Source organism: Nesoenas mayeri (assembly GCF_963082525.1).
Source record: "Nesoenas mayeri genome assembly, chromosome: 8".
NCBI lineage: Eukaryota > Metazoa > Chordata > Aves > Columbiformes > Columbidae > Nesoenas > Nesoenas mayeri.
The window spans coordinates 31170491-31185104 of NC_137554.1; the positions used below are offsets into that span (position 1 = coordinate 31170491).

The following is a 14614-nucleotide window of genomic DNA, read 5'->3' on the forward strand; positions in this document are numbered from 1 at the left end:
TCTGCCATCAAACAAAACAAACTTTCATCTCTCAGATCAGCGAGAAGGTTGGTCCTTTTCACTTCTTATCCATCTACAGTACGCCACGTCAGATGGGACTTTTCCAGTAGGGAGAGGAGAGCCATCCCCAGAAGGGGAGGGGGCTGTGCAGACTCTGGCTCTCTTCCAGGCACAGCCGTAGTGTGCCTGATGAAATCTGCTTTCTGTTTGCTGTGACTCTGGTGATGGCATTGATACTTTGCTTGCATGCCTTTGTTGCTTGAGATTTAAAATGCATAGAATATATTTTGCATGCAAATAGCAGCCAGGGCGGTGTTGTTCAAAGGTAGGGTGGGAAGAAGTGCATGCTGCTGTGTGTGGGGTCCTTCTCTAACCCATTACCTGTGCTAGGTGCCAGTCTAATACCTCTAAACTGCTGCCGCTTTCTGGCCGGAGATCAAGAGCAGTCTTTGGAAGCAGAGATCAGAATGATCTCTAGTCCCCTTGCAAACTGCTAGGGAGAGCAGGTGCCTCGATTTCTCCTGTAGCTTTAAAAGTCTGAACTTTCTCTGGAGTCAAAAAGCTTACTGTTGATCTCAGCTGGAGAAGAACCCAGCACGCTGCCCGGCCGTGCCGCAGGGCTGCAGGGCCCTCGTACCGAGGCAGCTTCCCTGCTCCTCCGCAGTCCCCGCTCTGGGGCGGCCGCTTCTCCACGCTGGGACAAGGGCCCTTTGCGCGAGCAGCTCTGACTCTGCTTTCCATCCTGGGGCTGGGTCTGTCACTTGCTGGCGGGAGAGCAGGGAGCTCTGGCGGTGGCCCCAGCCTTACCCAGGACGGCCCAGGGAGACCCACGGCAACGCGCACAGGAGCTCATAGCCACCCAGTAAAACCTGGTTTGTGCTTTGCCCTGCTCTGTCCTGCTCCCCTCAGAGAGCCAGAGGTGAATAAAGGACAATAGTGAAAGGCGACTCGAGCTTTCAAAATAAATCTAGCTCCAGACCTAGCTTGAGGCACTCGTGATTTCACGCTGAGGAAGGCTGCTGTTTTTGGCAGAAGTCCTGAGCTAGTTTCCAGAGATGACGCCTTCACTGAGCAGGTACCATGCGGGTCCGTCTGTCCGTCCGCAGCGGGAGGGATGCTCGCAGCGGCTCTCCAGCCCAACACTGCTCCCGGGTGGCACGGGGATGAGACCCTGGGTCCCCTCACACGTGTCATCAGGCAGCTGCATGAGTTGATCTTATAATCATCACTGGAACAAGTTTTAACAAGTTGTCATAGCAGTTGTTCCAGTACAGTGACTTCGCTCCCGTTTCTCTCCCTGGAACGTGCTCTCATTTAGATTGTACCGAGGCACGAGGCCTTCATTGTTTACCCTCTAAAAATAGATTTTGTAGAGGATAAAATTACCTGAGCCCAAGACAATGATGAAAAATGAGAACAAGGAAGAGAAGAAATTAAAGCCAAGACCCAAAGCCTCCCAGATTTCAGTGAATTTGAAGCACCGCTGTGATGGCTCAGGCGCCTCTGGAGAATGAACCTTTGACAGGGCACTTAAACGTTTTAGCCGCATGGTTTAGCTGAGGGGAGGCAGCCGAGAATGGATATAAGCCAGCAGGAGCGGATAATTCCTCATTCTTTGTGTCGACCCCTCCTTCCCGCCCCACCAAAAATACCCACGTACACAAATATTTAACGTGAAGCCAGAAATTAGTTTCTAAATATTCCACTGGGATTTGCCGCGCTTATAATTTGTTTGGCACTGATAATTACATCTTACATTTTTCCAGCTTTACTTAAAACTGTGTACTGCTCACCCATGCATTTAATTATTGCTCTGTGACTGCTACAAGGTTATTTATTAACGAGTTATTTTATCTTGATACAGTGGATCTTTTCTCTTATTCCCCTCCTTAATGTTGTGTTATTTTCATCAGAGAAATTTCAGAGCGAATGCAAATTGCATAGCTCCACAATCTTGCTCTCCCTTACTTTGCTATTAGTATGTCAGTATGCTGAATGCTGATGTGTCTCCAGTGCTGCACCACTGTAATGATATATCCTCTTTTATATGTGGTTGTCAGCGCAAATAATTAGACCTAAAAGTTATAGCTGAAATATAATCCAAAAATGGCAAGGCCCTGTTTTGGAAATTGTCTATAAAATGTCAGCACTCAAGGATGCATTGGGAGCATAAATAGTACAGCATTGTTTGAGCACAAGATTAGACTGTAAATGCATTTTTTTCTGGTTCCAATTTTTCCTCTCCTGCTGTTGATTCTGTCAATAGATTGTGAGACTCCAGCAAATGCCTTTCCATTTGAAGTCCTTCCTTAAAATGATAGCACTAGAGAGAGATGAAAGGTGTCTGCAGATGAGTAAACCATGCAGACTGATGATCATGTTTGAGGATATCTCCTAAATTCACTCCTTCCCAGCTCTGAGGAGGTGGTTCCTGAGGGAGGTGGCAGTTTTGGGAAAGGTAGCAGCGTGGTGATGGCGAGAGCGCATCCCTCGCACCAAGGGAAAAAAGTCAGGCGGTGTCACCTTCTCACAAATGTGCCCCCGCATCACTCTCTACTACCCACCCCAGTCGGGGGATAGAGCAGAGCCCTCCAAAATTGCATGCGCTATGCAGGGGCCAGGAAGGAGCAGCACAGCCAGTGCTGGTTCTCCGTCAGAGCACACGGGGCTTCGAACGGCTGCTCCTTCGTGCAGAAAAAGAGCAAAGGGCAGAGGGTGTCGGGACAGCGGTACGGGACCAGAGCAGCTGGGATTGCTGCAGAGAGGAGCGGAGAAGTGTGCAGGGCAAGGGCGCAGCTCTCCATCGCCATGGGGCAGCACCTGTGATGGGTCTCAGGAGGGAGAGGATGGAGCCCGGAGTTTCGGTGCCTGCTGGGCACCGGGGGAAGGAAGCCCAGCATCTCTGCAAGCTGGAGGGAGGGGTGTTAGCATTGTCGTTGGCCCAGCTGTGCTGTGGCCAGGACAGCCAGCAAGGGAAGCAGTTTCATTTCCCTGTCCCTAGCAGTAGCACGCGGTTTTGGAAGCACGGACGGTCGTCCTGGCACTGCTGTGTTCCCAGCAGAGCCCTGCCGTGTGCCAGCAGTGTCTCAGCATGCGGGAGAGGAGCTAACAGCGCCGGCTCCTGAGCGCTGGTGGCCAGAGCTCAGAGCCCACAGCTCTTGCAGACAGCAGCAGGAATGGGAGGTTTCTGGTTCTCCAAGTGGTAACGTCACCCTCAGAGGGAACCTGAGACGTTAGGAAACAGCCACTCCCGTGGTGAAAGGAGCCGGGCGATCGATTCATGCTCTTTGCTCTCAAGGCAAGGAATGTGCATGTTAATGCATGCTGAATTATTAACATTTCTCAATCTCAACCTTTGTGACTCTCGTGTTGCCTGCTCCCCGCCTTCCTCCCCGTGGTCCCCCCAGTGAGTGGGGAGCTGGTCTCCACGCTGTCCTTTCTCCCCGTCCTGTGGGATCCAGGGCACAGGCTGAGGTCGTGCCTCACTGCTCCCTGCTCCGGGGTTTCACTGCACTTCCCAGGGAACGCTGTCTGCAGGGAGGTGTGCTGAACAGTGGAGCAGCACAGAGCCCTTACGATGCCTGTTCTTGGGATGAATGACAATGAATCCCATATTTGACAGTCTGCTGGTTTAACTAAACCTCTGAATTATACTATTGTCCATTGAAATCATTTTAATACTCACAGCAATTTTCCCTCTGCTGTTCTTGCACAACCTCCAAACCACCTTCTCTGATTTTTATCCAAAAAGAAGATTAAAAAAAATATTGCAAATTCTTGTCAAGAAAATTGTAATAAAAAGGGAAATTTCATTGCTGCTATAAATGAAGAACAACAAAATTTTCTGGAGCACTTTAGGTAGCATCATGGGCTGTGCTAGCCCATGTGATTTGACTTGTAAATTGGACAGAAATTCTAAGAATGCTGCTTTTTGAGGAGTTATACTGATTTAAATTATTACCAGACTCTTACGCTAGAAAAGCAAGCGACTTAAATCGCTGGCTTGAGCCTGAGGAATGTGTTGATGGTGCTCTGCAAGCTGCTGTGAGAGCTCTGCCAGCTCTCACTAATGCTAACTGACAGCATCTCCCCTTCTCCCTCTGTACTGACTGGGACGAGAAGCTGCCAATTATCCCCCGAGAGGCTGGGAGGCTGATGGAGCCCGTCCCTTCTTTTGCACGAGCTCCTGCCAGAGTATGGTCCGGGCCAGATCTCTCACCAAAGGCATTGCCCTGACCCCCTCCCGCCTCCCGTGTTGAGAGCTGACCCCTACACGTGGCATCCATTTTTAGCAGCTGCGCTGCCTTGGGCACCGCGGCTCTCCAGCATGGAGCACCGAGCCCATCTCAGCAGCTGTACCGGTGTGCTAATGAGGGAAGGCCGGCTCAGCCGTTCTCCGTCGCAAAAATACACTGCAGAGGCCTGTTTAGCCGTTCATCTGTTGCCAGGCTTGAGAGCCGAGGCCCCACAGAGGGTCCTGGCGTGCCGTGGGTTGCGGCGTGCAGCAGGCATGGCCCATCGCAAGGCTGGCGATGCTGCAGCCTGCCCGCTCTCCTGTTTGGTTTGATCTGCAGGAGCGCTTTCCTTGCCATTCATCCCTTCTTGAGGCACACGAACGCACCACCCATCTCTGCTGCTCCCCTGCGGGTAGGACGGGGGAGAGACGCTTCTGAAGGGGCTCAGCCCTTCCCTTCACCCTGCAGAGCTCTGCTGAGAGAGCCCCCAGCCCCTGTGAAGTGCGTCTCCCCCGTGCTGTCCGCAGGGCAGCGGGGCAGTCGGCTGCTGCGCCCACAGCCACTGCCTCTGCGGGACACATCACGGGGGACACGGCGCTGGTGGAGCTCAGCATGGCCCCAGGAGCACCCTGAAAGCGGAGCTTGACGTGGGGGCACAGCGCAGGTGTGGGGGAGTCTGCAGCGGGCTGTGCTGCCTCCGGTCTCACAGGGCTGGGAGTCAAAATCTGTTTGTGCATGCTGGGCTCTGATCTTCCTGCATGGCCTCTTGTCCTCCAGTCTCCTGTCTTCCCGTGTCCCTGTACGTGGGTTGCTGTGCATCTTCCCTCTCCCTGTCCTGCCCTCACACCGCTGTCTCTCTGACTCTGTCGTAGCCCCCGGTGCCTGCCGGCCTGTTTGCCTGGTGCATGTGTGTGAGTGCTCTGTGCACACCTGTGGCTTTACCCTCGAAGTTTGCTTTTTTTATTTTAATACAGTGTGGGTGGGTGGGTTTGGTCCTTGGATGGGGATGGATTTTGAACAGCTTCTGCCCAAAATAATTCGATGCCATGTTCATTTGAAAATTAAACCTGACTCTTAATGAATGGTGCTGGGATGCTTTGGTTGGAAGTACACACCATCATGTTAAACCATTGCCATCTCCATCAGGTTAACTCCGTATTCTCATGACTGCATCGCACTTGAGTACACTTTCAGTTCTGTCTCATTTGGGGAGCACTGCCCCATCAGTCAGGTAACGCCTCACTGGTGATGGCTCATGTAGCTATTGATTTGAGATTTAATAATTGATTAAAAGAAACAACCAGCAAGATGCTGGATTTAGACATTCAAAAAAAAAAAAAGCAAAGCAAGTTATCCTTCCCCTGACTGGTAAGGAGCTAATGAGCCCTGTTTTGTCACCGAGACGATGTGTAGTACACACACGATGTTGACAGTATTGTCTAATTTATCACGAAGTCTTAGCTCTGTTGTACATGCTAGTGTGGGGGCTTCTGTGTTCAGTCTATTTCTGCAAGCCTGTTGGTTTGGGGATGAATCATCAAAGAGAGCGCTAGTGAAATTTGATTTGGGGAGAGTCAGCTTGGCAAGCAGAGCTGACACTTCTGCAGCTCGCCGGGCTGTCAGCAGCTTTACCGTCTGCGGAGATGCTGTGGTGGCAGGAGCCGTGCCAGCGGAGCCGTGTCCCTGCGGACCCCCGGCTCCTGTGGGGCTGGTGATGCCTGCGGTGTGTTGTGAGCTGGCACCACTCGGGCTCCTGCCCCGTTTGCAGCGGCCCCCGCTGCTGGCTGCTCCGTGCACTGATGGAGGAACATCCCCGGCAGGGAGAGGCTCCTCGGGAGCTGGTCCGTCGTCAGCCCAGCCGAGGCTCCGGGCTGCCCGTCTGGTGGAGGAGGCTGGAGGAGAGCAGGGCTGCTGGGCAACACACATTCGAGCAGCTTCCCTTTTTAACTACAGACTAAAATGAGCTTGCCCAGAGGAGACAAAGATTTACCGAGCACAGTTGTTTCTCTACCCTTGCTTAAATAGGCCCATAACACTAACCCTGAAGAAGGGGCCTCATTTCTCAGTGTCATTTTCCTGACGGGAATGCATATGGCAGGCAGCTTTAGAGCTTTATTGTAGCTGAGGGTTGCTTACAAATAAGTCTTGAATGAAATACCCAGCAAGGGATTGATATGAAGAGAAGCTGTGCAATGAAATAAGGAGGAATACATCTCCCAAAGTGCTGCCACAAAGGTGGGGAGGGTTCTGCCAGCCCAGCTCTCTTCTGTCAAAATGGATATGATCTCACATCTGTCAGGATTAGTTCTCTCCTGCCCAGCAAGGTGATCTGTTCAGGCCCTGACAATGTCATGCAGCTCTGGTGACTATTTTTTCTGAGCCAAGGTAGAACCTGAATTACATTTTGAAAGGAATTATATTTTATTTAGCAGCACACGTGTGCTAATTCAGAAAGAAACCTTTCTGCTGCTCCTGCCCAAACCCTGAGAGGTTTAGGGGACGAGTTGCTTTACTCTAGAGCTAATAAATTGAGCAGGTAATTCCGTTTTGCAGACCTTCAGTGGGCTCTGCACAGAGAGAGTGTGTGACTGGCATTTGTGCATACTCTCTAATTAAAGGGATGTAATTTAAATGGAGGAATGTTTCATGTTAGTAATATGATTTCAAAAGGCTGTGTTTGGAGGGAATGGATTCAGCCATCCCTTAATGAGTTCTTCTAATAAGATGCCAGTGGCTAAGGAAGGAGAGCAAAGTATGTACAATTTGGCAAAGCTCTGAACAGCTCTCTCACTTCATTTTATCTGTCCCGAGGGATAGACAGGCAAAAGTGTTGAACCCCCACTCATGTACCCCTGCAATGCAACCGAGTGCTCTCCGCTGGTCCTGCGACCCTACTAGCTGTCTCCTCCTTGTTTCAGTGCGGCGTGTTGCTCCTCGATTCTCTATCCCTCCGAGCAACCACGAGGTGATGCCTGGGGGGAGCGTGAACCTCACGTGCGTGGCAGTGGGTGCCCCGATGCCCTACGTGAAGTGGATGGCCGGCGTGGAGGAACTGACCAAAGAGGATGAGATGCCCGTCGGTAGGAACGTCCTGGAGCTAAATAACATCGTCCAGTCTGCCAACTACACCTGTGTGGCCATCTCTTCGCTCGGCATGATCGAAGCCACAGCCCAGATCACTGTCAAAGGTAAGGAATTACTGCTCACAGTGCTCCTACTTGGGTTTCAATGATGCCCTTTGCCAAAGAGTTTTTGGGTGCAACTGCAGTTTCCTGTGACATTTCCACCTTGTGAGGGAGATTCCCAAACCCACACCTTCATTTTTTTTCCTGCTGACAGTAAAGTATTTGCTTAGGAGGTCACTTTGTCTCTCCCTGCATGTGGCATGATGGGAGACAGGCTTGTGTCAGGCTGGGTCACTGTTATGCCACGAGGGAACCTCACTGAGTCTGTGCTTATCCCAGCAATTTCTGGCTTGTTCCATGCACTAGCAGGACCAGCTCAGCACAGCGGCAGCCACAGGCTGTCCTGAGGCAGGGGTCTGTGTGTGTCTGTACTCAGAGAGCTATTTGCACAGAGGTGTCCTCCTGCAGTAAGGGCAGGATGAGAGAATGTTGATCCCAGCGACGTGAAGGGAGGAGCTCTACACGTTCATTTTTAAATTGTTGCATATTCCTCTGTCAATTTTCTCTTTTCCCTTACTGCTCTGCCTCTTGCCCTCTCTCTTCCTTTTGTTGCTGTCCTTAAGGCGTGCTTCCTGCTGCCATTTCACAGGTAGCTTTGCCCCAAAGAGGATGTTGTTGCTGATTGCTGAGCACTGGGTACAGGGCAGCCCACCCAGGGAGCTCCCTCACAGGAGGCTGAAGTATGTGTCCTGCCTTTTCCATCTGGGGCCAAGAAGCAGGTCCACACTGTCCCTTTCCTCCTCTCCCTGCAGTTGGCTTTTAGCTCAGATTTCCACAGATATGTCATCTTTTGAGTCTGTCTGTTCTTGCAGGCCCCCTCCTGCACTATGGCCACCTTTAGCACTGAGTCTCTGCTTGAACAAATCACAGAATTGAGTGTTAGCCCTCCGTGACCTACAGATTAACAGCAAATTCTCTTTTCCCTGGTGCTAGTCAGAAGATGCTTTTAACCTCAGCCGCACATCGCTCCCTTTACTCGCAGCGCCTGCTAGTCAGTACCTTTTCCAGCCCCCGTTTTCTTACAGAGCACAGGGGTTGCCGCAATTATAGTACATGCCCAAGAGTGTACGGAAGAAAGGGGAGCGATGGAGAGGTGGTTTGGACGTGGAGAGAGGAGGTGGGAACTGCACTATTGCACTGATGGTTCCCAGTCATTACCTCTTTGTGCTGCCTTGCTCCCTCTTTGGCCAAGTGATGCTGCCACCCCAGGACAGGGAGCGATCTGCTCAGCTCCATTAGCCTTTTGTTATCCTCCTTGTTTCTGTTTTTTTCTGCACCTTCACTAGGGATATCCTACTGCTTCTGTCCCTGTCTCCTTTGCCCACTGTTGCTTCTCCTGTGCTTGCTGGAAAGTACCATTTGCGGGGCAGACAGGAGAAGCAAGATGACACAAAGCCGATTGCAGTAAGGGCATCGAAGGTGCCAGATCTGCCCCTTGCTCACATGCAGGCTGCACACCCAAGAATCAGCGAGAGTCAAGCTTGCAGCTCTCCAAAGGAAAGGTGGATGAGTGTCATCTGCCCTTGAAAGCCTGAGACTGCTGATTTCTTGGATGCTCTAGGAAATGTGTTGCTTCAGGCTGTAATACTGGGCAGGATGCATTTGCTCATCCTGAGTCCTCCATGGGCAGTGATGCGGTGTCTGGTTGTGGGTTGCACGCCCTTCCCTCCCGTGCCAGTTTGGCCCTCACTGATTTTTTGAGTGTTCCTGTTGCAGCAGCACTGGAAAAGTTGTCTTCCCTGGCATTTGGAGCAGGTGTGCTCCTGTGCTAAAGAACCTGCCCTCCTCAGCTGAACCATGTGGAAGCTGGAAACCTGATGGCTTCGCCAAAGAATGACGTACTTGAGGATCTTAATTTGAGCTGATCATTTTTCCTAGTTACTCGTCAAGCACAGCTGCATTACAGTCACTAATGACTTTAACTAGGGTGGTTCGTAGGAGGCTTAAACTTACTGTAGACTTTAATTCAGTCATTGTCTTAAAGTATTTGTGTACTCTGCAAATCTCTCTCACACACTCATTCTCTTTCTTTGTTCTTTTGGTAAAATGGCAAATTCTGGAAATGTTTGCTTGCAGTAGTTGCATTCTCATTAACATTTCAGTGATGTCAGTGTCACAGAGTTCTTGTGTAACAGTTTATTGTCTGGTTGCAGTTTGACACACCACCCAGTGAAATAGTGGATGTGAAAGTTGGTAATTTCTCTGGCTGTATCCCTCCTGCATGCACTGTAACACTTACAAGGCATTTCCCCATCACCCCATCTAACAGCACTGTCCATGAACTCCCTATGGCCTAAGATGCCGGCTCTGTGGAAGCAGGGGCATAGTTCCAGGTGACTTGCGGTGCTCTGCTTTACTGTATCCCTTTGTAAACCAGCTGTATACCTGGCTTCTTGGGGCCAGCCCAGCCCAGCAAGCACCTTCCCACTGCCAGCTGAAACCCCATGACAGAAACATTCCTGCATCCCTGTTGAATTACCTTTATTTAGCCTGCTGCTGGTAAGTGCGTCAAGCACGTCTAATTACATGATTGCTCTGTTTATCCTTCCATTAAGAACCACTTCAAGCAATATATGGTAATATAAAAATGCATGTTCTAGAGTATGAAATGATTTCTGCCTTTTAAAGAAGAATGTTAATGGGAGGTGGCAGCTCCATTTTTATCCCCATGCACATTGAAGGGTTTGAGCTGACTGAATTATTTAAATCACACCTCTCTGCCTTCCAATTGCAGCACTGCCAAAACCTCCAACAGAGCCATTAGTGACTGAAACGACAGCTACCAGCGTGACCCTCACCTGGGACTCAGGCAACTCCGACCCCATTTCATATTACGTCATCCAGTACAAGCCCAAATCCTTGGAGGGTCAGTTCCAGGAGGTGGATGGTGTGGCAACAACCCGCTATAGCATAGGTGGGCTCAGCCCCTTCTCAGAGTATGAGTTCCGGGTCATCGCAGTCAATAACATTGGCAGGGGCCCCCCCAGTGAGCTGGTCGAGGCCCGGACAGGAGAACAAGCTCCTTCAAGTCCACCCCTCAAAGTCCAGGCACGGATGCTGAGCGCCAGCACCATGCTGGTCCAGTGGGAGCAGCCAGAGGAACCGAATGGACAGATCAGAGGGTACCGCGTGTACTATACCACCGACCCGCACCTGCCATTGAGCATGTGGCAGAAACACAACACCGACGACAGCCACCTCACCACCGTGGGGAGCCTCATCACGGGGACCACGTACAGCATCCGCGTCCTGGCCTTTACTTCCGTGGGTGACGGGCCTCCCTCGGACATCATCCAGGTCAAAACGCAGCAAGGGGGTACGTATGGAGTGAGGTGCTGCAGCGCCGTGTCCACTGCAGCCGGCAGTGTGCAGCTCGGCTTTGCGGCTGGTTTGCACCAGGCATCGCAACTGCACTTGGTGCTCAAATGGTTGCATGTCAGAGTGGCATCGCCACCCCACAGCCATCAGATTTGAGCTGTCAGCCTGTCCTGGGGAGTTGGTATCGATCTCTGTACAAGTAACACAGCCCACAGTTTTGTCTGGGATACAATGGCTAAAAATGTGACACAAGGTCCTGGGTGTGAACCTGTGCAACTGGACTGGGCCCTCCTGGGGTGTGAGTGCACGTGTGGAAGGAAGGAGCTGGGTTGCAGACAGGGGCTGGAAGTGAGTACAATTCCCATGGTCACCTGCCTGGGTCCCAGAGGCGCTTGCTTGTTGCTGGGTTGTTGCAAAAGCACCGTACAGGGGAGAGGGAAGAAGGGAGGGTCCAGAAGGAATGAAGGAGGATCCTCACAAGCTGAAATGCAGACTCTGCAGAGCCACACAGCTTCTTTCCCTGCATCTGCCTCCTGGCACTAACCATGTGTTTGGTCCCCAGTTCCTGCCCAGCCAGCTGACTTCCAGGCAGAAGCAGAGTCTGATACCCGCATCCTGCTGACGTGGCTGCCCGCCTCTCAGGAGCGCATTACCAAATACGAGCTGCTGTACTGGGAAGGGGAGGATGGCGCACAGGTGAGGATCCTGAATCAGCAGCACTTGAGAATGGACATAACCATCCAGCAGCTTGGGAAGGGTGTCTGTGTGAGCTGGGGTGGTAACGGGACTGTTTCTTCTCCATGGTTGTGTGATAGGAGTATGGCAATCTCTGTCTGGCGTCTGTTCAAGTGACCTCAGCTGTGCTTGTGTGTGCCCAGCAAAGTAGCTAGTGACAGGTTTGGGATGGCAAAGACTCCAGAACACCATGACACCATCTCTGAGGCATCCTTACTGCTGGTGCCGTTAAACAGTTGTGCAGGCCAGTTGGGCTTCCAGGTGGGTCTGAAATGGCCTCCAAAATGTGTCTGCAGCTCCAGGACTGGTTATTCCTAAGGAGCAGATTGAGGGTGGCTTAGAGAGAGCCCTTCCACATTTACTGTCAGGTCCCTAAAAGAAGTCCAGCTCTAAATATATCAAAAGTAGCGCTGGCTGCAGGGCAGCACAGTGAGGACTGTGCCATGGCAGCAGCACAGTGTCCTCTGCTCCTCTCTGCTCCTGTGTTTATAGTGGCGTGAGAGCTGCCAGAAATAAGTGCCCTCCAGGTGAAGTGGCAGCAAAACCAAGTCCTTTACCAGCACTGTTAAGGAGCATTAGAGATGCTGACTATTCCAGGACAAGAGCTTTGCTCTGTTTCATGGGTAGACACTGTCTGTTGGGAGGAAACAAACTCAGGCGTCCTGTGCCCCTCATCTGAACTGTTTAGCTTCCCACAAAGCTGTCAGACAGTGAGTGCAGTCAGGGCACCAGGCACTATAGCTTGGATTTCAGAGGGGTCTGCTTCCCTGCACAGTCCTTGTGTTTTACCCAGGAAACTCCATCCTTTGGTGTCCTGCAGGACTGCAACAGGTTTGGCAGCGTTGCTGTGACTTGGGGCCAGAATGGGTGATGGGGCTGCCTATCCCCTTGGCATTGGGAGCTGAGTGCCAGCTTTTCTGTATTCTCCAACTATATCAAATAACCTGTATTTCCCTTTATTTGACAGCAAAAGGTGGAGTTTGACCCAACCTCTTCATATGCTGTGGAAGGTCTCAAACCAGACACGCTGTATAAGTTCCGTCTGGGTGCCCGCTCAGAGCTGGGCGTAGGAGTCTACACCCCCACAATCGAAGCCAGAACTGCCCAATCCAGTAAGTGTCTGATGCTCTGCAGTGATGAAGACAAAGCAAAAGCAGTCCGGTTTCCATCACCTGGGCACGGAGTAGCTCGGTTCCTCTGCCCTTTGGGTCTGCAGGGATGCTGGCATTCAGTTTGCTAGAGGGTGTGATGGGGAAAGTCAGCTGGGGTTTTGGATCAGGGCTCTTTGGCAGAGGGGGTGCACCCAAGTGGTAAGTTCTTCCTTCATGTCCCTTTGATCATGCTGCCTTTCCCTAAGGGTAGATTCATAAAAACTGATGGAGGAGTGAAACAGGCTGGGAAATTGCTTTGGAGAGATTGATTTGAGTGGGTTTGTGCATGTCTATGAATTCACTCCCATGCAGACAAGCTGTCTGGACAGGCAGCATATGGGCGTTTGGCTCTAAATGTGGCTGTCTCCAAACCATTGCATTTTCACCCCTTCACTCCCTATTCCAGCTGCCTTGCTTCCACAGGAGTCCACCCCTGGTCCGTACACTTGATTGCAAGGTGAGGCATCCTTTGAAGCCAGATGTGCCAGTGGCTGTCAGGCAGCTGGAGGAGTCAGTTTGGAAAGCGGCTGTTGGCCTGGGTCGTGTGAGCAAGTTCTGCTTCTGGGACTGCAGCACTAGGGGAAACCAGAACAAGTTGCAGCCGAGTTAATAGAGAGGCTGGATAATGAGGTGACCCAGGCAATATCACTTTCATCCTCGCTCTGCTCCGTGTGATCACAGAGCAGGAGTTCGCATTGCTCTGATTGGCAGCTCAAAGTGCTGCGCATAAGCAGATTAGGGCTATCAAAGGGTCCTGCGATAAGCTCGTTTTCACTAACGATTTTTGGGCTTGCCATTATGCAAAGAGCATTAAAAGGGGGGAAAAAAAGACATTTCTGTTAGCACCGTCTGTCTGGGATTTACTAGCTCTATGGGGTGAGCAGTTGGCAAAGGCAGCCAGCCTTCCCTGCAGGGAGGGCACCAGCATGCACAGCAGCCGAGAGCAGAGATGGCCATTAGAAAGGGAGCACAGGCAGGGAAGAGCAGCTCTGCTCACTATTGGAACGACCTTCTCTTTGACCAAAACTCAGCTTCATTAACATATCAGTCACAGGGATTCCTCCACCTCGTTAAGTGAGCTAATGGTGGCTTAGTGCTGAACAATAGACAGGTATGAAAATGGAGAGAGGTTCAGATCATAAATATTTGAACACTGAGAGCAAATTCTGAGTGTGGGGATTTGTATACCTATTTCAGATGGTTTTTGTATTGATAGGCAAAGGTTCAAGCAACTTTCCTGCCACTTAAATTATTTCCATCAGTGGATGCTCTTATCCTTGAACACAGTTAATCAGAGACAGCTCCATGCATAAATTAGTCCTTCAGAGTCTCACAACAGTCTGAGTAAGAGAAACCTTTGCTTTGTGGACTCTTCCCATGACCTGCTCCACACGCTGTCTGCTCACAGGGGGTCTCATACCATTCTGTTTTTCAGGTTTTTGCTTCACTGACTGGTTCTGGCATCTGTTCAGTAAGGAAGTTGTGCACAGGATGGAGGAGATTTGGCCAAAAGCCACAGGAATACCTTGGTTTGGCCAGTGAAACTCTCCTTAAACTGGGGGACCTAAGATTTCTGTTTATCCAAGAACTGCCTGAGTCTTGGTTTACAGGCTTGAGGAGATTTCCAATGGCACTCTATTCTATGAGAGACGTCCTTGGTAGTTACTACTGGGCTGTAGTTACTACTGCAGTAAGGTTGACAAACCACTGACTGAACAGTCCCAGGGCAGGGTGGATTCTTGGGTGCTGGGGCTCTCAAAGTCAAGTAGACTTTTCAGAAAGTTCTGCTTTAGCTCAGCAGAAGTTGTGTGCACAGTGCATGACTTCCAGACAGAAATTCCTTGGTCCACACTTAACAACACCTCACATTAGATGGTTCGATTGGTCCCCTGTGGCCTTAGAACTTACTAAGCTAGAAAGACTGTTACTCCCAGCTTTGAACTGGTCTTCTTCCTGCACTTTTTCATCTGATAGCCATAAAAAAAGACTG

General features: G+C 51.0%; 1 protein-coding gene across 1 annotated transcript in view; it reads left to right on the forward strand.

Moving 5' to 3' along the window:
* Nucleotides 1-14614, forward strand: part of PTPRF (protein tyrosine phosphatase receptor type F) — a gene marked incomplete at both ends in the record, with an annotated part of 250740 nt that overhangs the window by 168900 nt on the left and 67226 nt on the right. The window contains 4 exons of the mRNA XM_080349237.1: nt 7154-7423; nt 10155-10736; nt 11301-11434; nt 12441-12585. Of these exons, the coding sequence (XP_080205363.1) occupies nt 7154-7423; nt 10155-10736; nt 11301-11434; nt 12441-12585 (1131 nt within the window). The remainder of the gene's footprint in view (nt 1-7153; nt 7424-10154; nt 10737-11300; nt 11435-12440; nt 12586-14614) is intronic.